The sequence below is a fragment of the Octopus sinensis genome, linkage group LG2 (assembly GCF_006345805.1).
Source record: "Octopus sinensis linkage group LG2, ASM634580v1, whole genome shotgun sequence".
Lineage (NCBI taxonomy): Eukaryota > Metazoa > Mollusca > Cephalopoda > Octopoda > Octopodidae > Octopus > Octopus sinensis.
In genome coordinates, this window is record NC_042998.1 from 39,680,844 (window position 1) to 39,707,485 (window position 26,642).

The window sequence follows — 26,642 nt, forward strand, 5'->3', positions numbered from 1 at the left end:
TTGCACACCTTCCATCCTTAATCACTTTTATACTGAAAAATAGCTTTTAGGCCTCTAACTCACTCTGTTTTCCTCAATAACTTATCACTAACTCCTTTCCTCTGTTCCCTGCCATGCTTCTTCCCTCACCAGGTAGTCCCTACCTCACTACCTGCTGTTACCTTATCCCCATCACTCTATTGCAACTACAAATTCATACTTTTCATCTTATCCTCCCTTAACCCTTCCTAGAATCATTGGATAGTCTCTCTCTTATTCTCCTTTAGTTACAGGAGTCACTTTAAGCCCTTAATCTCACAAATGTCAAGGCAAGATTTTGCCATGGAATCAGCTCCCAGTACAATCTGTAAAGTGGCTGGTATTGGTAAGGGCATCCAGCCATGATGCAATCACCTAACTCATAAGATCCTGTTATTCATCCAACCCATGCCATCATCATCTGCTTTCCATGCTGGCATGGGTTGGATGGTTTGACAGGAGCTGACAAGCCATAGCACTGCACCAGGCTTCAATTGTCTACGAGGGGCGTTCAATAAGTAATGCCTCTGGCCCACTTGCAGTTTTTGATCTAGCTGAAATTTTGCATGTGCAATTATTCATATCTCTATAGATTAAGTGGCAAATTACAGCTCTGAACTAATTGTGGTTTCTGATTTACAGGTGTTTGAACTGAGTCAAGTGTGAAATGGAGCCTGTTGAGTGTCGAACAGTGATCCGGTTTTTGTATTTGAAAGGACGCACACCACGAGAGACTTTTGCTGAAATGAAAGTAACTTATGGTGATGATGCCCCATCATATGACCTTGTAAAATGCTGGCATCGTGAATTCAAACATGGTCGGAACTCTGTGGAAACAGCTCCCAGATCTGGTCGCCCCACTTCTGCCATTGATGAGGAATCTGTCCGTCAAGTTGAGGCTGCCATTTTAGAAGATCGACGCATAACTATTCGCCAAATATTCCATTAGGTCAAGATTAGTACCAGGTCTGTGGAAACTATCATTCATGACTATTTGCATCTGCAAAAGGTGTCTGCCAGATGGATTCCCAGGTTGCTCACACCTTTCCAGAAGCAAGAACGTGTCGAGTGCTCGAGGATGAATTTGAAGATGTGCCAAGAAGACGAGTCAAACTTTTTCAAAAGACTGATTACACAGGATGAAACCTGGGTCCATCACTATGATCCAGAGACCAAAGCCCAGTCAATGCAGTGGAAGCACCGTGACTCACCTCCTCCAAAGAAGGCAAGTGTGCAGCCCTCCACTGGCAAGATCATGCTCACAATCTTCTGGGACCAGGACGGAGTAATGATGGCAGATTTCCTGGCAAAGGGTACCACAATTACAGGAGCCTATTATGCTTCACTTTTGAGGAAATTAAGAGAAGCTATCAAAATCAAGAGGCGGGGCAAGATCAGCAAAGGCATCCTCCTCCTGCAGGACAACGCTCCGGTCCACAACTCGCGTGTCACCAGATCAGAAGCACAGGCGTGCGGCTATGAACTCCTCCTCCATCCCCCTACTCTCCTGACCTTGCACCCTCTGATTTTCATCTCTTCCCAGCCATGAAGTTGTTTTTGAAAGGAAAGCGTTTCCCAGATGATGCAGCCTTGATTTCTGAAGTTACGTCGTGGTTGGAGGACCAAGCTGGGGTCTTCTACAAAAACGGTCTCCAGAGCTGCATCAAACGATGGGAGAAAGGCGTAACTCTGGGTGGTTCCTATGTAGAAAAAAACTAATAACTGCACCAAGTTTCGTTGCTCTACTGCTATGGGAAGTGGGTCAGGGGCATTACTTATTGAACGCCCCTCGTATTTTGCCATGGTTTCTACAGCTAGATGCCCTTCCTACTACCAAGCACTTTATAGAGTGTATTGGGTGCATTTTATGTGGCATCAGAGTTTGGATATTAAATGATGACGGTATAGGTATATAATCCTCCTCTTCATCATTTTAATGTTGACCTTCCCACATTTGCATAACTGAAACTAGACTACACTGAAGTAAAATTTTCTATGGCCAGATGCTCCTCAGCTGTCTCCAAGCAAGCTAATAATTCTGAAGTCTATTGAATATCAAACAACCTGGATCTGCTTTTGCGCAGGAATGGCTGTGTGGTAAGTAGCTTGCTAACCAACCACATGGTTCCGGGTTCAGTCCCACTGCGTGGCATCTTGGGCAAGTGTCTTCTGCTATAGCCCCAGGCCGACTAATGCCCCGTGAGTGGATTTGGTAGACGGAAACTGAAAGAAGCCTGTCGTATATATGTATATATATGTGTATGTGTGTGTTTGTCCCCCAGCATTGCTTGACAACCGATGCTGGTGTGTTTACATTCCCATCACTTAGCAGTTCGGCAAAAGAGACCGATAGAATAAGTACTGGGCTTACAAAGAATAAGTCCCGGGGTCGATTTGCTCGATTAAAGGCGGTGCTCCAGCATGGCCGCAGTCAAATGACTGAAACAAGTTAAAGAGAGTAAAGAGAGAGACTACATGCAGGGTGAGGCTTTTGTTTACAATCAGGGTACACACATGAAGGCAAGGAGAAACCCATTCTTTGTAAAGTGGTTTGCTTTAGAAAGGGTATCCAGCTATAGAAACAATGACACTGGAACATGATATGGTCTTCCAACTCATCAAATCCTGCTGTCATGAGTTAGTCTAACAGGAGTTGAAGGGGTTGGAGGACCACTAAGAATCTTGAAATGATTATGATGATGACTGTATCATTGTTTAGCTGGTATGGGTAGGATGGTTCAACAGGTTCTGGAGAGCCAGAGAGCTGTGTCGGGCCCCGATGTCTGCTTTGGCAAGCTTTCTACAGCTGGATAACAAGTTTGTAGAGTGTGTTAAGGGGATTTTTTGAGGCACCAGCCTGAGTGAGGTGACCAAGACTGAGTTGCATGACAAGACCTCTTGACTGAGTTGAAGGAGGTAGTTTTGTGTGTGATAGGAGAGAAGAGGAACAGTTTTGAGAGCTGTAGACAAGATACATGGCAAACCCAGCAGGAAAGGGAGAAAAGATGGTGGAGATGAAGTATTAGTGTCAGTGTCTCCTTTTCTCACCATTTTGTGATGGTTGTGAACATACAGTGTCCTTCCTTTCCAATCTTTTGTGAAGACATGTCTGGCCCTGGAGGTGGGGGAAATATCACCTTAATTGGAAGGCGGGTGAGGGTTGGCAACAGAAAGGGCGTCCAGCCATAGAATATCTATCAATTTCCTCCAACCTCTGCAAGCATTGAAAAGTGGCAGTGATGATGATGAATGAAATGGGACAAACTAAATACCAACAGATCTACAATTTGTGCCACTCCTCAATATATGACAGGTAGTGGCAGAACCATCTGAATGTGGTCGATGCCAGTAACCCTTGACTGGCTCCCGTGCTGGTGGCACGTAAAAAGCACCATCTGAACATGATCAATGCCAGTACCCTCTGACTGGCCCTGTACCAGTGGCACGTAAAAAGCACCCACTACACTCTCGGAGTGGTTGGCATTAGGAAGGACATCCAGCTGTAGAAACATTGCCAGATCAGATTGGAGCCTGGTGCAGCCACTGGCTCTCCAGACCTCAGTCAAACCGTCCAACCCATGCCAGCATGGAAAAACGGACATTAAACAATGATGATGATGATGTACTCTTTTCATGAATCCTGGAAGGATGAAGAACAGGGTCAGCTTCAATAGAATTAAAACTCAGAATGAGGAGGGACAAAATTGTAGAGACATAAGACTTTTTCTGTCGTTCCCTCATTTAAAAGAAAGAAAGAACATAAAAGAAAAGAAGAAAATGATAGGAAAAGGTAAAAAACAACTACAATATACCTAGAATATGAGTAATGGGTTTCGATTCTGATGAGCCAATCCTGGTAAATATCATATCCAGAATATTTTCCCTGACAGCATTATACTGTACCTTAAAATAAACCCAAACATATTGTCTGAATAAAATTTGAAGAAAAAGGTAATTAAAATCATTTTATTTTTTTGCTGTTTTCAGTCATTTGACCCTAGTTTATGGGGTATAGGTGATTACATAATCTCAGGAATTCTATTGACATCAGAAGAATGAAAGGCAAGGTTGCTGTGTACAAGATTTGAACTCAGAACATCGAGGATCCATCTAGATTAGCTCTAAGAAAGTAGCACATGTAACACTGTGAAACTGACAAACAGCGCTGAGTTCCATTCTTTCCAATAGGGTAAGAAACACATAACAAATTCAAGAAGAACATGGAAATTAAATCTCCTGGAATTATTATAACTTAAGTTTGACAAACAGATGTTCTTTTCAATTCTAAGTTGTGAGATATAAAAAGGTTTCAATGGGAGACTTCAAGTGTCTCTAGAAGATCCTTTCAGTCAACTGGTGAGATAATGCAAAAAATTCTCTACTGAAGCAACACCAGCAACACTGAACCTATATAACATCTGTACAATATTAAATCCATATAACATCTGTACAATATTGAAACTACAATATTTACATTTGACGGATATTTGTCCCCATCTTGTTTGTTGTTAACAACTTTCAGCTGATATACTCTCTAGCCTTCATTAGGTGTCTTGGGGAAATTTCGAACCTGGGTTCTCATTCCTAAGGTATTTTTTGATGTTGTTGTTATTATCATTATTATTATTATCATCATCATTATTATTATTATTATTCAGGTCACTGCCTGGAATCAAATTCGGAATCTTGGGGTTAGGTTAGTAGCCCGTGCTCTTAACCACTATGCTATATGCCCATCAGCAATTATGGAGTGAATTTTAGGGCTTATAAGTCTAATATTTTCCTATCCTTCCTTAATAACGGTTTCCATATGCTGCTCATATCTGCACCCAATCTGCTTAGGAGGTTGTTGTGTCCTAGCATATGTGCTGCTTCTTTTAGTTTTCTTATTTTCTAGTGGTGTTCTGTTTTCCCATACATGATCAGCTATACCCAATTTATTAATATCTCCTCATGTCACAGACTTGCAATGGTCCTCTACCCTTATTTTGAGGGGACAGCATGTTTTACCTTTGTATAACCTACCACCGCAGCATGGAATGGAATACATGCAGCCTTTGGTCATATTCTCTTCTGTTGGTGGTATTACTCGAAGGAGATATTTGTAAAGTGCTGTATTACTCTTGAACACTGTCCTGCTGTCATATGGGCTGCATATCTTTTCAGAGAGGCCTTTCACATAGGGGAGACAGATTGTGGTTAGTTTAGGGGTTTTATCCACTCCAATTATGAAGAAAAGAGAAGATGAAACCCCTAAACTGACCACAGTCTGTCTACCCAATGTGAACAGCCTCTCCGAAAAGATACAAAAGATATGCGGCCCATATAACATCAGGACAGTGTTCAAGAGTAATACAACACTTCACAAATATCTCCTTTGAGTAATACCACCAACAGAAGAGAATATGACCAAAGACTGCATGTACTCCATCCCATGCTAATAATAACATCAAAAAATACCTTAGGAATGAGAACCCAGATTCAAAATTTCCCCAAGACACCTGAAGAAGGCTGGAGAGTATATCAAATGTAAATAATGCACATAATTCCTCATCTCCCAAATATAGAGCAATCTATGCCACACAGTATTCAATCTATACTATACCTATACATTACTGAATCTATATTATACAGTTCTAGTCAAGATGGTTTGGATATGAAGAACAAATGTCATGCCTGTGACTCCTTTGCAGGGTTATGTATGGCCATTTAGACCATTATTAAAGCTACTCTGGAGGGCCAAAGAAGCAGTTCAAGGACCATCTGAAAATTACTTTCAAGAAGAACAAAAGACATTTCTACTTTGATATTCTCATTGTTGGCATGTGTGTGTTTGTGGGTGCTCAGCATTACCAGAAATGAGAAAGAAGCATGCAGAGTTACACTGGTGCCCAAACCTAAAATATTTCAATGTCCCATCTACAACCAAAGCTGTACATGAAAAGACAAGAAGACAGGAAACAATATGGACAACCAGATAATGAACATCTAAGCAACAGAATAAACAAATTGAAATTTAATTTTTTTTTTTTATATGAAAAAACCATTTACATTAAAATCAAGAGCTGGTGTGTGTGTGCAGGGGAGAATGATTCTTACCTTGAATGTTTGTAGGAGTATTTGAAGGCCTAAATTGCAGGCTTTTTGGTGTAAGACAGGTTGATTTAAAGCTATACCTTCAACACGCCCAAAGGAACTTTTAGGTCCAAAAGAATCCATCAAAATAAACCCAAGTTGTACTAAGCCAGGCACAACGTTGTCCCATCCAGAAGTGCTGAATAAATGTAGAACAATACCCATATATAGAAATATGATAATTTTAGAAGTATATATATCAATTACATATCCATAGATTGTTATCCTTCTTATTCTGTTGTTTGTCTGTTTTGCCATAGTATCATGGTTGATATGACTATTCAACAGCTTGAAATCATCTGACATACAATAAAGAGAAAACTGCTAATTTCTGTGAAATATTTTTGACATGGTTATATTTCATAATTGTCTGCCGCTATTCTTAAAATCATTTTTATAAAAAATATTTCGAAGTCATTTTGTTGAACATTTTGTCATTTTCTGATTTGTTTTAATACAATCTTCTGTATCAAGCTTTTGTTTTGAGAGAAATAGCAGTCAAATTCCCCTCAAATCAAACTAGCTTTAAAAAAGGACACATACATGCATACACTGTCTGAAAATAATACTGCGTTGTTATGGCAGGAATATCTTTGTTGTAGGTTTGCTCAATTAAGGCTGACCTAGGGCTAAGCAACACCCACATTTTCTTAAAGGTTTCCTGTCTCCAAAATACCTAAAGTTGTTCAGTCACTATTCAATTCATTATGGTCCTGCATCTATTATAATGCTGAAAGCCAGGATAGCAATGCCAAATGGACATCTTCATGACATCAGTGATTCCAATCTTCATAAAAGATTATGTGTGTGCATGTGGATGTGTGTAATAGTCAATAAAGCATATATCAGAAAAAGAAACACACTCTAAAGAATAGGGCAGTAATTATTAAAACATAAAGTTAAATTCAGGTCATAGATTTACCAAAAGTTTTGTCTTTGTATAGAGTCTGATGAGCTGTCCACAAGACTGACGCTCATGGATATGAAACCTTTTCGTAACTTCATAATCAGAATTTAACTTTTTGTTTTATTATATATATACAGAGAGAGAGAATCATTTAATGACATTTGTCCATCCTGGCATGGATTGGACTACACACACACACACACATTCATTCATTCCATTTAGCATATTTTTCCATGCCAGAATGGATGAGACAAGAGTAAACCTTAGACAGGATTTTTATGGCTGAATGTCAACTTTTATCTGTTTTTCAAGAAGGAATTTTGTATTCCAGAGGAATTTGAAAGCGCTGAACTAGTAGACACTTGTTGCAGCCCAACAACAAGTGATACCATCACCATTTATAGGTGAGATGATGATGTCACTATACCATAGTTGAGAGCAGTTTTGCAAATATTTACAGATACGCATGGAGACACACACACACACATAATGAAAGATGGACATAGGAAATTTGTCAGGAAACCAAAAAGTGAGCAGTAATGGCAAGAGGTGCAGTGGAATAATAGGAAATTTAATGAAGAAAGTTTTTGTATGTAGAAGAGGCACAGTTGCCATAAAGTCTAAAATTACAAAGGAAATTGATTTTCGCAAATGCCATGGAGTAAATAATTTCTGTTACCTAGGTGATCTAATTAACAGTGGAAGAGAATGTTCTGAAAATGTATTTACTGTGATAAGAATAAGATGGAAAAACTCCAAGAGTTATTATCTCTGTTGGAAACAAAAAGCTTCCCTCTCTCTCTCTCTTTCTCTCTCTCTGTCCAAATGAAAGGCAGATTGTATGATGCTTGTGCACACACAGTAATGCTCCATGGTAGTGAGACACTGGTCATGAATGCAGAGGACATGCAAAGACCAGAAAGGAATGAAGCTAGTATGTTTGGGTGGATGTGCAACGTTGGTGTGCATGTGCCACAGAACACTAGTGTATTAAGAAGAGACATGCAAAGACTAGAAAGGAATGAAGCCAGTATGCTCTGCTGAATGTACAACGCTAGTGTTCATGCATAACAAAGTGCAAATGTATAGAGAAACATCAGGTACAAGAGGTATCAGGTGTAGTGCACAAGAGAGAAGACTTCACTGGTTTGGTCATATGATGTGTTGAGACGAGGACAGTTGCATAAAGAAGTGGATTTGCCCAAGGCAAGTGGCTGTCCAGTGGGATCAAACCAACAACAATGTCCTTGTGAAGAGAACTTCTGAACCCCACACTCATACCTTATATTTTGAAGACTGCTCATAATTTACAAGAAACCAGTTCTAACTAATCAATAAATGTGTCGATAAAGAAAAGACTTAGAGTTTACCTGTTTTCTATGACTTCCAGGACAAATCTATCAAGCTTAGGAACAATAACAATATTCTCGTGTAGCCATGTACATCGCTGCTGTTGTTCAGCATCGCTGAAGCTCTTCAGGATAATGCTCTTTAGCAAAGTAAAGATCTGTTAATTTCCAAGGAAAAAAAAAATTAACAAAACTTTTTTTTTCAAAATTTCACATAGTTAAATTGTTGAGTAAAATAACAAAGTTAAATTGTTGAGTAAAATAACAAAACCTCAATTGGGAAAAGAAAAAAAAACCCCTTTATTTCATGGATGGAATTGTTTGTTTTTATTTTGTTTGGTTTGATTTGCTTTGATTTTTTTAATGAGTACCATTCATCATAGAAACCATTCAAAAACAGAAAGCTGTTGTCAGTTAAGCAAACAGTGTTACATTTTTGATAACAGTCATCATCATCATCATCATCGTCATCGTCATTTAACTACACCAGACTTCTGTGTCTTCTTCAGCACGGTTTTTACAACTGGATGCCCTTCCTAACAACACCAACCCCACTGCAGATTGGGCTGAGTGCTTTTTACATGGCACCAGCATAGGCAAGGTCAGTTTTGGCATGGGTTTTACAACTGGATGCCCTTACAGTGTGGACTGGATGCTTTTTAAGTGGGACCAGCACTGGCGGGGTCATCAAGCAGCTTGCAAGACAAGGAACCTTTGAGAAGTGAGGAGGAAGTGATCTTGCTGTCAGGTGATGAAAGGTTATAATATGAGACAGAGAGAGACAAACAGGTGTCTTGCTGTAAAGGAGGTAGATGGTTACTCAGAGAGAGAGAGAGAGTGATCAAAAATGAGGGCAAAAACAGGTGTGCTGCTGTAGAAGAGAGGCAATGGATACCTGGCCATCGGTGACCATATTGATTTCTAAAGTATGGCACTAAGTATCTGATGCTCAGGAAGGGTATAATGAACCCCAGTATTTAATTGGTGCTTCGTTTGATCATCCACTGAAAGTGAAGGAGGAACCACAACCCTCTACCAATCTGCCAACCTCAATAATAAAAATTATTTGATTTGAAAAAGTACTGAGGGGAAACCAACGAGAAGACACCGAGACCAACACCTAAACTTGGTGAATGACTTAGTCTCTGACCAAAGCATCCGTCTATCTTGCTATGGATTCTGTGTACAGGCATTGGTCAACCCTCTCAGACCCTGAATGCCTGTCTAACATCCCCCCTCCCCTTGGGCTCCTGACTAAAATAAATAAATAGTTGCATTGACAGCTCAAGAGTAATGATTGCTTACTTCTCAACTATTGTATTTGTTCACCCGAATCACTACTTTTCTCATCATATTCACCAGTCTGATTGTCCAAATCAATCTCATTGCCTGCCTAAGGATAAACTCTTTGTCTGAAGAATAAACATCATCAATAATTTCCTCATCTGCTAGGTTCTTCCCATATAAATTCGTATTTTTTTCAATAAAAACAGTTATGGAGGAACACCATTAATAGTGAGTTGCTAACACATTTGACTAAGAAGTTGTAATTGATAGGTTGTCTATTTTTAGTATTTTATCTTCTTCTACATGTGTGTCTCTCTTTATAACCGCTTTAATGGGAATCTGGTAGAGATTACATCTAGGCTATTCCTGTTAAACTAGAAACATGGTGTGATAGGGTTAAAGAATTGCATATAGTGGCTACTGTATTAACAACTGACTTCATGTTGAACTCAATATCTACAGCAATGTTTCCAATTATTTATTGAGTACTGCATCTTTTTGGAGAGTCAATATTTCATTTTTTAACCAACTTTACAGACCACTGATTAAAATATGTAAAGTTAAATTTTAATAATTTTATTTCACTTAACCATTTATTGTTTATGGAAGCATAATTGTACAAGAGCCTCTAAAATTATATTGTATCTAGGGAGGGTCATTATGTCAATAATAATAATAATCACAACAAGAATACTTAGACAGTGCAAACCTCTGCCAAGGCAACACCAACATCCCCTCTCAACGATTAGCCAGGGATGATTTTTAAAATGAGAATATCTGAAATAAAGTCGACTGCTCTCACAAACGAGAATACTAAAAATGAACCTGACCACTCTCAAATATTAAGTAAAATACAGGAAAAATAATCCAGAATCCTTGTCTGGTACCAGATCAATCCCAAAATCTAATCAGCTCGCACCAGCCACAAGGCCAAACATCCCTGAAAGTTTCATCTGAATCCATCCAGCAGTTCTTGAGATATCTTGTCCACAGACAAACAAAGAAACACAACTGAAAACAGTACCTCTGCCTTCGCTAAGGCGGAGGTAATGATATTAAACCCTGACTGGTTCGATTTTACTCATTTATTGTTTGTCACTTGGTTAGTTATGCTAGCAACTAATTAATCAATCGCTCGTTTAATCCGTTGATCAAACAATCATTTTTCAATTTCCTCTTATTGCTATTGTTGACCTCCTCATCAATGAATGCAAACCTCTCTTCTGCAGGTCTGCTTTGAATCTGAGAATTAGTCCAGTGTCTATGTACATGTAGAGGGTATGGAAGTGTGGTCACTTATGAGGGAAGGGGAAGAATCAAGGAAGCGGAAGATGTGTGTGTGTGTGTGCATGCAGATGGGTATACGTATTCAAGTCTGCTTGCAGGTGTGTGTGTGTGAGTGTCTCTGCTTTGACCATCAGTGACCTCTTTAGGGACTTAGCCTCTCTTTTTCATGTCAACTTTGCTTCAAATCTGCCTGTTTGTCATCAAGTAAAGCTTCATGGGTGCACTGAGTGCCCTATTTCCAAACAACATTACACGGTAGAGAGTGTAAAGCACGATGGCTAAGACAGACAGACAGACACCCTTACCATTGGCTCTGCTCCTTAATGAATGAAAGATGTAAAATATAAACTTACTTGATCTTTAAAGCGAAATACTTGACCAATGGTCAAAGACATAGCCAGCACAAAAGGAGTCAAAGACTTCATTGTTATTGTTTGCAGTTCCATCTGAAAAAAAAATTTTTTTAGATATTAATTTTAATGGATATAATTAAATGTATTAATTTACATTCTTTTAATTATTGAAACACATCTTCCTTATAAAATTGGAAGTAACCAGAGGCACTGAGCAAATATGTTTTATACATGTAATGTGTATGTGAGACACTCTAGGTGAAAATGTACTCCAAGATGGCAGTGGAGAGTACAGTACAAGAGCAACATAAAACAGAAGAGAGAGTACAGAGAGGTACTGTATTGCAGAGCCATCAAAACATTTGTCAGTGTTAAAATAGTATTAATGATGTTTGAGACTTACCTTAAGAAATTTAACGAATTCTTTCATCAGATTATTATCCTGTTTCAGTGCATACACGGAATGGAAAATGACTGTCCCTTCTATATTGCGTAATGTGCTCTTGTTAATCAGTTCCTCACTTAGATCCATGCTGTCTCTTGTAAAAAGATAAAACAAAACAACCATTACAGGTGATGCAATAAGATATAATAACATTGAACAGATTGTAAATGTAAAACGAAAGACTCTGATACAATAAATAGAAAGTATATTGGCTTCAAATTTTGGCATAAGGCCAGCAGGGTTCAGGGAAGCAGCTCAGGTGATTACATTGATCCCAGGATTCAGTTAGTTCTTATTTTATCAACCCCAGTAGCTTTTGAACGCAAAACATTTTGGAGACAAGTATCAATATTTAGAACCCCAGGACAACACTGACAAATGATCATCTAACAAGGGAACCTCTATGTAGTTACTTGACTTGCTTAAAACAGCAGTCAAATCTCCCTCAAATCACACCGTTTGAAGGAAAAATAACATAGGATAAATGTAGTTCTCTGTATCCTTAAGACAGGATGGTGATAAGCTGAGCTTGTAGGTGTGTTTGATTAGTGTTGACCTGAATCTAGATAAACAATAGCAACCTGCAAGAGAAAAATAACTCACATGTTTTTGTCCTGTTCTCGAAGCACATTATCTCTTTCAATAAAGAAATCCATAATACCTTCCAGAACTTTCCGCTGGTGGCCCTAACAAAGGAAAAAACAGTTTAGTTCTTGAAATGAAGCCAAAATTCTAATGTTAAAACTATCATCATTGTTGATGTCACTGATATTAACTTCAGCATTTTTCTACTCTTTTTATTTTCTCATGAAAGCAAAGGCTGTTGGAGCCCTGAAAACTAGATTTCTCCATTTGTCTCAATTCAGTGAGAATAAAGCTTTGAAAGTTGGTACTATCACTTGTGAGATAACTGCAGCAACAAGGGACAGATCTACTTGCCATATTTTCTTCAAATCTATTTATACTGCAAAATAAACAGTTGAGAGAGAGAGTAAAAAACTCATAGCATACATCCAGCCTCTGTCATCATTTCTTCTTATACCAGTACACCATTGAGTTTCTATCCTTGGTTCCAGAGCTTTGGCAGATTAACTATTTTGCCAAACCATTCATGGTCAAGGAATAATTCATCAGTACACCTCTAACCAGATAATTATACATCTGCCATACATTGAAACCATTCCATCATCACTTGAGCAGCATCAGTACACTCACCATCTTTCCTAGGTTTTCTAATGATCTTTCTTCAGATCAGTGTTTGCACAAAGCTTCAATATTTTTATGTCTTTGCTTCTCAATACCATAAACAGAAAATGAACCAATACTATAGATATCACATACCAATGTACTCAAACATGTGGGTCTATTTTTCTCAACAGATCTCCTTTATCTTAGATCGACATGGATTGGTGTTCATGTTTGTCATTACCACTGATGCCCTCAGTTCTCTTACCTGTAGTAGCCACTGCTAAGGGTAACTCGAAGCCAAATAAGCAGAGAATCTCTCAAAAGTTTGGTATCACCACTAACAAATATGGTGCAAATAAAACATGTAACGCATGGTACATACAACACCACCTGTGGACATGCAGTGAACTAAAAGACCCCCTTCGGTCATGAATGACCATGGGATTGCACCTAGAAAGTTACCCTCCCAGGCACAAGTCCGGGCAAGGTAGTTTATGGAAGACCAGCAGTCGCCCATGCATACCAGCCTCCCCTCTCCACACCACTGATGTTATCCAAGGGAAAGACAAAGGTCGATACAGCTTGGCACCAGTGATGTCGCAACTCATTTCTACAGTTGAGTGAACTGGAGCAACGTGAAATAAAGTGCCTTGCTCAAGAACACAACACGCAGCCCGGTCTGGGATTCGAGCTCACAACCTGACGATCGTAAGCTCGACGCTCTAACCACTGAGCCATGCGCCTTCATGCAGTGAACTACAGTGGAGATATAAACAATACACATCAGGTATTTATTAGTAATACTATCAGGTTGAGTAAAAAGGAAGCAACTTTTCTAAATGAAGTTCATCACAATATATTTCAACAAATTGAGTCAAGTAAACGAAAACCAAGCAAAAATTATAGTTGTGGTCGATGCCAGTGCCACCTGACTGGCTCCTATGCTGGTGGCACGCAATAAGCACCGTTCATGCGTGGGTCATTGCCAATGCTGCTTGACTGGCTCCCCGTGCTGGTGGCACATAAAAGGCACCCACTACATGCTTGGAGTGGTTGGCGTTAGGAAGGACATCCAGCTGTAGAAACCTTGCCACATCAGATTGGAGCCTGGTGTGGCCACCAGGCTTGCCAGTCCTCAGTCAAACCGTCCAACCCATGCCAGCATGGAAAATGGACGTTAAATGATGATGATGAATGCGGAAATTTTATTCATCAAAGTAAGTACCATTACAATCAATACATTTTAGCTAATGAGTTACAAGTTTATTCTGGTAACATAAAAATCTGGAGTTCTGGATCTAATGAACTTTTTGAACACACTTTCAGCATTGGTTTGATTTTTGAACTCCTTCTCTCACAGGAAACCATCAAGGTGCTTGAAAAAGTGGTAGTCGGTAGTCTGGAGGAATAAGCTGGGTGGGGAAGAACTTAGCCAAGTTTCCTCAACTTCTGGAGCGTCATTAATGAAACATGTGGTCGAGCATTGTCATGAAGAATGATTGGCCCTCTTCTGTTGACCAGTCTGGGACACAGGAATAGCAGTTTTGCGTTTATTTTGGCAATTTCATGGCAATGTTTCTGCAGTAATGGTTTGTCTGGGTTTTAAGAAGTTATAGAAGATAAGTCCAGCAGTACACTACCAAACAGTCACCATAACCTCCTTTTTCAAAGTTTAGGGAAGGTTTTTTGTGCTTCATTTTGGTCCAACCACTGCAAAGAACGTTTTTTATGATTGTACAGAATCCTCTTTTCATCACAAGTTACAATACGGTCGAGGATTGGATTGGTTGGGTTATGGAGAAGAAATGACAAGCAAATTTCATATTTGTACATTTTCTTATTTCCATTCAAATCATGTGGTACCCATTTGTCAAGCTTTTTTGATTTTCCAATTGCATGCAAATAGTTGCAGCTAGTTCTTGAGTAGTTTTATGTGGATCTTTCTCACTGATGGTCTTTAATGGACCGTCATCGATGACAGATAGACGTCCACTACGCTCAAGATCTTCAAGGCTCAGCTCTCCACTGTGAAATCATTTAAACCATTTTCAAACTGACCACTCACCATTCATTTCCTCATCAAATGTTCCGTTGATATCACAAGCAGTTTCATCTTCTCTATGTCCTTTTTTGAAGTCGAATAGCAAAATTGCTTGAATATCACACTTTGACAGTTCCATTTCAGATGATTGTAACAACAGTGAAAAAAATATCAATGTTAATTTATTGATGCATTTGGGCAAGTCTATATCTGTATTATCAGACAATTGCAAAAAAAATGTTAAAAAAAATTCAAAACTCCTCAAAAATTTGGAACAAATCCTTCATGGTTCAAAATGTTGCTTATTTTTTACTCAACCTGGTAAATTGAGAAACAACCCTCCCCAGCCTTCAACATGAGGCATAGTTCAGTGCTATAGATAGCAAGAATATTACAAAAGTGTTTCTTCAACTTAAAGTATCAAACTCAGATCTCCCCTTTTACATAAAATCTATTAAACAAAGCAAGAAATATTAATACTAGATTAATATACCATTATAGTTCTGATAACTTACTGATGCAAAAAGGACACACCACACCCCAAGAGGCTTTTAAAGGCCAAAACACCAATTTCCCATAGAGTCTATTCCTAATTCCTGTACAAATTGTAGCAATGCCAACACAAACAAAACTGGCAATAGACTTCAATTGAGTTGCTAATCCAAAGTCAATTAGTTCTGTGTTTTGCTGAGCACCACAACAAAAACCACAAAGTTTATCAGTTTTACAAGTTCTCAAATTTTACAATTTAGAGAAAGAAATAGTAACAGCAGTCTATAGACATTATTTGTAGCTAGGAGGAAACCTTTGTTATGAATTTTGCACAGCATTGGTAGGAAAATAGAAACTACTGAGTTTTCAATTAATAAGCTGACTCGTCTAGCTGAACTACTCTGATAATAAATGGACCTATTTGAGTCTCTTTGCCTTCACATTACAGCAAGTGTTACCATTAAAGAACTATATCATTTGTTTCCAATCTTGTGGTTGAAAATATGAACAGCCATGGGGAAAATATTACCTTACATGGAAATAGGTGAGGCTTGATGAGAGAAATGGTCTCTGGCAGTAGAAAATTTGCCTCGGTGAATTCTGGCCAACTCATGCAAGAATGGAAAAGTGGACATTAAAGCAACAATGATGACAATGATGATGTGTACGTGTGCATGCATGCATATAGGGTTGTTCAGATGAAATCTGATAATTTTTTTATGTCTCCTCTTTCCAGGAACAGCTTGATGTATTGGTGAAAAGTCAATATTACTGAAGAACATAAAAATTAAAGCTGCAGTTGAGTAAAAGTTAGCTGACATGGAGGACTGGAAGCCATATGAATATTGGGAAAGAGTTCTGTGTCATTATAAATGCATGTCAGATATCAAAATGCTGACATTATAACTGCTGGTCAATGCTCTGCAAAGAGTGTGAAGGCTGTAAGACATGACATGGACAGCTGAAATGTAGACTACAAAACAGTGACCAGCGGGAAGGGCCATAGCAGGCATTCTAACTGTTCATACCCTGGAATTCACCTGACAACTGCAGGGCAAGGTGATGGATAATCTAACCAAGAGAATCTGGGCTTTGGTGAGAGAGATGGGTGTTGGAGTTACCACCATGAAGCTATACTTGAATGAAAACCTTTACTAACACTCATTTAAAAGGTGTAAAAGACAAATTCTGATAGCCAAGAAGAATGGCTTCATGAAGGCGAAGAAGCTCCTGAACAAACTGAGGCATTTTGTTGAACCAGGGACGATCTGGTTCTTTTCCAAGGAAAAAAAACTCCTGCTAGGATGGGTTGCACAACACCCAGAGCAACAGGTGGTTTACTTACAATCTATTTGAAGTCCCATATATCATGAAAACCAAGTTCTCCCAAACTGTGATGGTCTTTGGATGTGTAGTAGTGAGGGTGATGTCATGCTGCCCCACAGGGTCTCAGGCTCAATTCTGCTGCTGAAGACTGGTCAAACTATGGCTGGAGCAGGTTGCTACTGGAAGACCATATGTATGGCAGCAGGATATGGCTTCTTGCCATACCTCCAGAAAGAATCAGGAGTAGTTGTTGGAAAATTTCTATAACTTCATCAGCCCCAGCTCCCTAATTCCCTCAGCTGTAATTCCATGGTGCATTTGAGAAAGACACCAACTACTCAAATGCCCAGGGTCCATTTAAGAAAGACACCAACCACTCTGCCTGCAACATCGAGGCCAAACTGGTGGCCAAGATCAAGGTGTTCGAAGATCTTCCCAGGGATACAGTGAGAAATGCATGTGCCAAGTTCTAGAGCCATCCTGAGGCTGTGGTGGGAACTGAAGATGGCTGCTTAGAGTAAACTGTTATGTCCCAACCATAATTTAGTTGATGATCTTTGATTTTTTTTAACAATACTTCATTCAGTACAGGTCCTCAGCTGGATAATGTCCTCTATTCCTGTCGGCAATCTTAAAAGCCCTGAATGAAAATGGTGATGGGCACTGGTGGTTCCTCCTCAAAGAAATCGAAAAGCAGAAACACACAGAACTATTTTGAAAGTTAAAATATAACCAAAGTAAGATAAAAGAAAAAAGAATACACACTTTTATTGATAAAAGTAGCAAATTCAAGACCAGTGCAGGTAGATCATAGAGATCTAACTCTGGAAAGATGCGAAGTGTCTTGTCAATGACAAATTCTAACTCGTCACTGGACATCTGAACATCTTTGAGCATGTCAACAAGTTGAATCACAAATTTGGTATTCCATCTTGAAAAAGTAAATTTTGAGAAAAAAAAAAATGAATAACATTAAAAATATCTTGGTAAAAAAAAAGGTCTTCTACATGTTTAGGTATCTACAATAAAGGCATCTAGTTTAATTTGACTTAGTTTCATTGAAGTGAATATAGTGTAAGGAGTCTTCTGTTCTAGAAAATAAACTTCTCAATAACACAAAACAATTGGTCTATTTTAGTTCACTGCTGTAACATTGGAGTCTGTGATGAGAATATCCAATCAATTTTGCTTCACACAAAAACAGTTAAATATAAAAGAAGACTTTTTGGAGTGAGCGAACTAAATAAATATTTTGATGCTTTTTTTTAAAGACTTTTTTTCCTGTAAAATATCTTTGAAATAAAAAATGAGTCCCCATAACTTATTGAGCGGGAGAGTTTTTGTCTTCTTTATTAGAAGAGAGTCAACCTGGCGGAATCCACCCTACTCCACATGACACTCAGAGAAGAATTTAAAGTACAAGTAAAACGGACTATGAAAGCTATCCATCTAAGAACATAGTAAATGTTTATAAGAAACAATACATGATAGAAAGGACTCTTCACTTCATGGAACAATCCTTCTTTTGTTTGTGGTATATAAAATGAAGCCAGTAAAGTTTCACCAGTGGTTGGTGAGAAAGCATCCAGCTATAGAAGCGATGCCAATGTACAAGTGAGACATAGATTCAGCCAAGTCACATGACAGTCTACTTGTCTAGGAGGGTAGCAACACCAAAAAAGAAGTGGGGAACTGTTTCATCTTCATCTCTTAGACAACATCACCAATGCCACGGAATGTTAAAATACATCCAACTCACATCACAAAGATGGTTGGTGCTCTCCATTGCTGTGCATATCAGACCATGACAAGTGTTGAGGCCTATCCATCCAGGCAACCATGGAAAAATAGGGATAAAAAGATGACGATGATGATAACTGAAAGCTAATGATACACTTGTTATCCATACAATGTTTTGATTATCCTAAAGTAAAGTAAAGTGAGGTTATTTGATAATTAAGATGTTGGCCTTTTACAAAGCTCAACTGCAATGACTGGATACAAAGGTGTAGTAGCACAGCAGGATAGCCGAATTACATCCCCTTGCTGACACATATTCCAGTAGTGGAGAGCTGTCTTTCTCTCTTACCATTTGGACACCAAGGAGCACTGATCTCCTTTTTGACTCAGGCCACAGATCACATGCGGTTACCATCATCATAATGACGTTTGCCTAGCAGTCTTCTTATTATTGTCGTTCTAATGATGCTTGCCTAATAGATTTCAGACCACCATCATTTCCCTGCACTATCATGGCGATTTGTTCAGCAACTAACTTTAGCACTACAGCTTAAACGAAAAATTACTGTAGTGTTACTAACATTGACACCTGCTATGAATTTGTAGCAGTAAGTCCAAGCTATGAACTGAATATGTTTTCTGACTAAGCCTCACACACAACACCACACATGCATTTCTGATATCCTTACAGTTCAAATCTCACAACTAGTTAGTGTTTTCTTGTTGTCCAAAGGGTCCACAATGTGTTAATATTTGATTTCTTAAATTGTGTGAAAAACTTTGTATCTTCTATCCCAAATAAATTCTATTTATCATTCTATGGAGTCTCATCTTCCTTTTATGACAGACTACACGGATACCTCTACATCACTAAGTTTGGTGTAATGTTGTACCAGTATACAGCTAAAAAGGAAAAATCAAGGACACTTCATATATAAAAAGCACCCAAGCTGGCACCATGTGAAAAGCACTGGTGCAGGTGTCACCTAAAAAGTACCTAGTACACTCTAAAGTTGTTGGTGCTAGGAAGGGCAACCAGCCTTAGAGATTATGCTAAAGCAGACAAATGGATCCTGGCTGGCCAGCTCATCAAACAGTCCAATCCACGCCAGTATGGAAAACAGACATTAAATGAAGATACATATATGACAACAACAGGAATATATATTTATAACATACATCAACAACAGTATGAAGCATATACTAACCTGTTGGAACAAATTTTGTTGAGGATTTGACTTTTGAAATCTGAACCTTTCAACCAGTTGATGTCATCAATAGGAACCTTTTCTCTTGTTGCAATGACTGACAGCAGTTTTGGGAACAATTCAAGAATCCTGCATCATTCAGAAAAGGAACCCAACATGGTATAATTAATAAATCTCTCTCAATACTTATAAAGTGTTTGCTTGTATGTATGTATGTACGTACTTACGTATGTAGTGCCATGGTGCACAACTCAGCAGAGGAGACCAAACAATGGCAAGAACTGGTAACAATAGCCAAAGGTACCAATAGAGCATACAAATAAAATACAAGATGAAAAAAGAACCATAATGAGGAAAAGAGCATGAAGATAGGTGAGGAGTAACGTTGGTGGATTGTGACAAGTATGGAGTTTTGAAGAAAAAAAAAGTATTCTGACAGTTAACAACTGACATAATGCTAAAGCACCTTCAGCTTTTTTGAGTCAGTTTTGAAAATGTTGTCCATCCAGTACAGATTATTGATGATAATGCCCTGGCTGCATTTGCTGAGAGCCAGATAAAGTGAGCAGTTTGATAATGGTGGCAATTTTTTGTGTCTCCCCTTAAAAGATAGATTGGCAATGGATACAGATGATCAGAACTACCTAGAGATTCCTCAGCAGTAGGAATATAGATTGAAGAATAGTGGAATTATTGTTGGCAACATTCTACATGGATAGTCAGAACATAAATACCATAATCCTTTACAATACAGCAGTAACGTGTTCCTGAAAATCTTGCTATAACATGAAATATATTTTTCCATTGATATTTATATTCGATGCATAGAACCTGTTAGGCCTGGTTGGTGTTAAGAAGGGCATTCAGCTGTAGAAACTTTGCCAGATCAGATTGGAGCTTGGTGCAGCCTCCTGGCTTGCCAGCCCTCAGTCAAACTGTTTGACCAATGCCAGCATGAAAATAGATATTAAAATAATGATGATATATATATATATATATATGTATATGTATGTCTATGTTTATATATATAGGTATAGGAGTGGCTGTGTGGTAAGTAGCTTGCTTATCAACCACATGGTTCCAGGTTCAGTCCCACTGCGTTGCACCTTGGGCAAGTGTCTTCTATAGCCTTGGGCCGACCAAAGCCTTGTGAGTGGATTTGGTAGACAGAAACTGAAAGAAGCCTGTCGTATATATGTATATGTATATATATATGTGTGTTTGTGTGTCTGTGTTTGTCCCTGCCAACATCACTTGACAACTGATGCTGGTGTGTTTACGTCCCAGTAACTTAGCGGTTCGGCAAAAGAGTGTGATAGAATAAGTACTAGGCTTACAAAAAATAAGTCCTGGGGTCGATTTGCTCAACTAAAGGCGGTGCTCCAGCATGGCCGCAGTCAAATGACTGAAACAAGTAAAAGAGTAATGGAGGCATGAAAAGGCATCGCTTTGCAAGAGTTCCAGCATAGTTTCAAGCAGTAGAAAACATGTCTGTACCAATGCATTGCTTCAAATGGAGAAGAAACATGTACAACTAAGTGAATGAAATAGTATTGCAAAATTCCTGTTTCTTTTGAGTATTGCTTCGTATATCTCTCCATTTGTGTATGTGTATATGTCTACATACGTATATATATATATATATATATATATATCTTTGTGGCACACAAGAAAACCATCCGAATGTGGCCGTAGCCAGTACCGTATCGACTGGCCTCCGTGCTGTGGGCATGTAACAAACACCATCCGATCATGGCCATTCGCCAGCCTCATCTGGCACCTGTGTCGGTGGCACATAAAAAACACCATCCGAGCATGGCCGTTCGCCAGCCTCATCTGGCACCTGTGTCGGTGGCACATAAAATAACCCACTACACTCTCGGAGTGGTTGGCGTTAGGAAGGGCATCCAGCTGTAGAAACACTGCCAGATCTGACTAGCCTGGTGCAGCCTTCGGGCTCCCCAGACCCCAGTTGAACCGTCCAACCCATGCTAGCATGGAAAGCGGACGTTAAATGATGATGATGATGATATATATATATATATATCATCATCATCATCGATTACCATCTGTTTTCCATGCTGGCATGGGTAGGACATGTATGTATGTATGTATATATATATATGTGTGTGTGTGTGTGTATATATATATATATTATATATATATATATATATATATCATCATCATCATTTAATGTCCGCTTTCCATGCTAGCATGGGTTGGACGATTTTGACTGAGGACTGGCGAACCAGATGGCTGCACCAGGCTCCAATCTTGATCTGGCAGAGTTTCTACAGCTGGATGCCCTTCCTAGCGCCAACCACTCCGAGAGTGTAGTGGGTGCTTTTACGTGCCCCATGCTAGTAGGGTGCTAAGAGCACCATCTGAGCGTGATCGTTGCCAGAGCGGCTAACTGGCTTCTGTGCCAGTGGCATGTAGGAGGCACGATCCGAGCGGGATCGTTACCAACATCGCCTTACTGGCACCTGTGCCATTGGCATGTGTAAAAAATTCGAGTGAGGTCGTCACCAGTACCGCCTGACTGACCCATGTGTAAAAATTCGAGCGAGGTTGTTGTCAGTACCGCCAGACTGGCCCCTGTGCCGGTGGCACGTAAAAGCACCCACTACACTCTCGGAGTGGTTGGCGCTAGGAAGGGCATCCAGCTGTAGAAACTTTGCCAGATCAAGACTGGAGCTTGGTGCAGCCATCTGGTTCGCCACCCCACAGTCAAACCGTCCAACCCATGCTAGCATGGAAAGCGGATGTTAAACGATGACGATATATATATATATATCAATTTAGCTGTTTCTTTTTTTATACTTTTTTTTGTTTTCTTTGTCTCTTTCACACTTGCTGTTCCTTTATCTCTTCTCTTACCCTGAAAACATCCACCTTTTATATCTATAATTGCATTGTCATTCATTTGTGTATTTCAACATTTCAATATATACCAATTTATCTATGTCTCTCATTTCCATTTCCCTTTTTTTTTGCTCTGTTTCTTTCTCTCACCTTTTCTTGACACCCTTTCTCTTATTCTCTTTCTTTTCTCTCAGTCTCTGCCTTTCCTCTCTCTCTTCTCTCTCAGTCTCTGCCTTTCCTCTCTCTCTTCTCTGCTTTCTTCACTACCTTAACACATACCATATATATATATATATATAAAAATTCACATTGAGATATATGTCACAGTCCAAGAGTAGAAAATAACTACAAAATAGGTCAGAGACAACCAAAACTGAGTATCTCTTTGGCCTCAAAAAGTGGCTGAAGATGTCTTTCTTTAGCCACTTCCCTTCCCTTGCTTAGTCATGGGGACTTCCCCCCCCTTTTTTTTCTGTCAGGCAAGTTACTTGTTGACCCTAGCAGCGTTGGTGCCACACAAAAAGTATCCACTACATTGTTAAATGGTTGGCGTTAGGAAGGACATCAAACCATAGAAGTCATTCCAAAGCTGACTCAGGAGCTTGACGCACCCTGTCAAAGCATCCAACCAGTTACAGCATGAAAACAAATGGTAAATGATGATGATAATGATGAAGAATGTATGTATCTTCATATAAGTGGTGACGCTTGTTTCCAGTTTTTTGTGGAAAACACATCTGGCCAAGGGTAAATATTACCTTGCTTGGAAACAAGGGTTGATAACAGAAAATTTGCCTTAACTCATTTGATCTGACTCAAGCAAGCAGAAGAAAGTGCCTGCTAAAATGATGAAAGCAGTGGTAGTGGTGGAGATGAAATCATCATCATCATTTAACATCTATTTTCCATGCTGGCATGGGTTGGATAAATATGCAAATACAGATATCTAATAAACACATAATAAATCCATAAAAACAACCTACTTGCTATTTTGTAGATTTCCAGTTTTAATGATTTCAACAAAATACTTGAGAAGAGAAACTAAGTTGGTATCAGTTAAGTTTTCCACCTGGAATAACCAGATATACAAAAATATGAATTTAAGAATAGAAACAGAAAAATTAAGGGAAGAAAGAAAAATGCAAGTTGCTGTTGTTTCTGGATATAAACCAGTTTGAATCTATCATAATATTAAATATGAGGGTTCTACTGAATATAATGCAAAAGTGGGCAAAATATTTTTGAATGACATATGTTGTTAGAGTAACACTTCCTCAAATACAAAGGTAACACTATTCAACAGTCTCCAAAACAAACAATACATGTGTACCATCACTGACTACCAACTTTCAAATCCTCTTTGAAAACATTTTGGTCTGCACTGTTGAATCCACTTCTTCACAGCAACTTTCACCTCACCTATAACATCAAATCATTGTCACTAAAAGACTGTTCTTCACTGGATTGAACAGGTGAAAGTCACAGGACACCCAGACTGGGCTGTATGATAGAAGGGGAACCAACAACTACCCCAATTTGCCAATTGCCTAATTTTTGGTCAAGGATACATGTAATTATGCATTGTTATTGTGAATGTAAATCATTTTTAGATTCTTGTTCTCTTCCTCTTAATGGCTTCTCTGAACTTTCTGAATGTCACAATGTACCACCAGGTGTCCATAGTGTAGTCACATTCCAGAAAATCAAGGTGCTTGCTATCCTTCAAAACAGCTATGATTTTCTGTACTAATCACTGGCTCTTAAATTCTTTAGGTCTTAGACAATAGGTATGACCCCATTCCTTGGACTGAGACTTTGTTTCCAGATCATACTGTTAGGCCCACATGTCATCTGTCACCACATGAGAAAACAAAAAAACAGGTCTTCACTGGTTTCAAACACTTCCAGCAGATCAAAGCTGACTTGTAACCTCTGCTTTTAGTCAGATGTCAATTGCCAAGGTACCCACTTGGCACACTTTCCAGGACCCGATGTTTTCCACCAGCCTCTATAATTCATTGTGAGACCTTACTCTAATTGTGTAGCAAACTCACAGGTGGACAGTCTGTGAATTAATTCAGCAGCCTCATTTGATGGTCTCCCTCTGTAAGGTTGTCTTCAATATTGGCCATCTTAAACTTCTTTAGCGATCTGGACACATTACTCCTGTCAATAGTACCATATTCATAATTAACTTTTAAACTTTTGTGTACATCAGATAGCTGGCGACCCTCTTTTGTCAAGAATTCAGTGACAAACACATTACTTCTGATTGAAACCTGCTATTTTACTTGCAATGAAGAAAATGAAAAAGAGTTACTATAATGACTGTGTAATTTGAACAATCTATGGAAATTAATAAAAAAAAGTTATACCCATTTTTGCATTATTTTTGGTACAACCCACCTAATATCATTTTAAGTGAACTGTGTGCAAATTATAAAAGATGCTGCTAAGCCATAATTCTCTGGCACTAAGGAGATTAAAGGTGAAATACTTTATGTAGAACCAGACTCTTCAAGAAGCTGAATGCTACATTTATACCTTTATTTTTTGAAAAAGTTTTTCATCTGAGTTTTTGTAAGTCATCATCTTTGTTTTTATATCTTCTGCTTCTAACTGGCGTAGATCAGATAAGACTTGTTGAGGCAGTATTTTACTTGTTTCCATGTAAGGTACTTACTCTCTGAATCTTTTGCACAATGAACCGCTCTATGGCCAAACATTGTCATGGCAGACTCAAATGACATCAACACCTATGTGGTAGCATTGTTTTACACTAAAGTGAACAGTTTCAACACACACATACAAGATGAGCTTCCAAACAATTTTTGTCTTCCAATTCCACTCACAAAAAATTGGTCAACCCAAAACTAGAGAAGACATTTGCTTACAATGTCATGCAGAATTGGAGCAACCCTAAAACCACAGGATTACAAACGGAATTACTTAACTCAGTCGTACCTAACCCTAATTCATCAATAAGGGGATTATTATGTAATAATTAGCAGAAGTACAAAGAACAATGGAAGTAAGAGAAATAACAGAAATGCAGTATTTACACAACAGCAACATAATATAATAATATATATAACCCAGGAAAACATGGAACGAGGTGATGAAGCATGGTTTGTGAACGTTGGGCCTCACAAAAGCAATGTCTAGTGTCCAAGAGCTTTGGCAATATGTTGTACTTGAGAAGACCTGTCAAGCCAAGTGAAATCGTAGTCGTGGCATGTAAAATGCACCTTTTAAGCATTGGGCCTCATGGAGGCAATGTGGCCGATGCCAGTATCACATAACTAGCACCCATGCTGGTGGCATGTAAAAAGCACCTTTTGAGAGTTTTGGGCCTCAGGGAGGCAATGGCAAATGACCGAGACCTTTGGCAATATGCTGTGCTTGAGCAGAAGACCCTTCAATTCAAGTGAAATCGTAATCGTGGCAGATGCTGGTGTAACACAACTAGCACGTAAAAGCACCCATTCCACTCTTGGAGTGGTTGGCATTAGGAAGAGCATCCAGATACAGAAACCATGCCAAATTAGACTGGAGTCTGGTGCCAGCATGGACAATAGATGATGTAACCTATACAGTAGATATATAAACAAGGCAAGTTCAGTTATTTCTCTGTAGACTGAAAAAAAAAATGAACGACTTTAATTGATTTAGGAATCTTATTAGATTCTCATCAGGTGTCCACATCATTTTCATCAATTCCAGTAACTGCAGGGAACTGGGGCTACTAATTTGAATACCATAGGTGTTAACACTTTATTCAATATCAGGGAAAACTTATTCGGGGGCCTGTCAACAGGGATCTCAGTTCACACAGAAACACTATCTTCGATGGTCAGGACATGTAGCAAGAATGGAAGAGTCAAGATTCCCATACCAAGACTTATTCAGTGAGCTTACAAGACCAACCCAAAACAACACTGAAAGTCACTAGACTTGTGCTTAACTCATTTGAAACACAAACCCAAGACCATACCAAGTGG

At 38.9% G+C, this 26,642-nt stretch overlaps 1 protein-coding gene and 1 long non-coding RNA gene across 2 annotated transcripts in view; one reads left to right on the forward strand and one right to left on the reverse strand.

The window, feature by feature from the left end:
• LOC115231813 (Fanconi anemia group I protein) overlaps nt 1-26,642 on the reverse strand; it is a 93,649-nt gene that overhangs the window by 56,060 nt on the left and 10,947 nt on the right. Inside the window, exons 5-13 of the mRNA XM_029801749.2 lie at nt 23,625-23,710; nt 19,777-19,905; nt 17,594-17,759; nt 12,385-12,467; nt 11,740-11,875; nt 11,337-11,429; nt 8,431-8,567; nt 6,118-6,292; nt 3,831-3,921 (exon numbers count right to left, since the gene is read on the reverse strand). Coding sequence (XP_029657609.1) covers nt 3,831-3,921; nt 6,118-6,292; nt 8,431-8,567; nt 11,337-11,429; nt 11,740-11,875; nt 12,385-12,467; nt 17,594-17,759; nt 19,777-19,905; nt 23,625-23,710 — 1,096 coding nt within the window. The remainder of the gene's footprint in view (nt 1-3,830; nt 3,922-6,117; nt 6,293-8,430; nt 8,568-11,336; nt 11,430-11,739; nt 11,876-12,384; nt 12,468-17,593; nt 17,760-19,776; nt 19,906-23,624; nt 23,711-26,642) is intronic.
• On the forward strand, nt 1,199-26,560 carry LOC118767562. The gene is made up of 4 exons (XR_005003485.1): nt 1,199-1,209; nt 8,628-8,639; nt 14,554-14,558; nt 26,477-26,560. It is a non-coding gene; the product is annotated as an uncharacterized LOC118767562 (long non-coding RNA).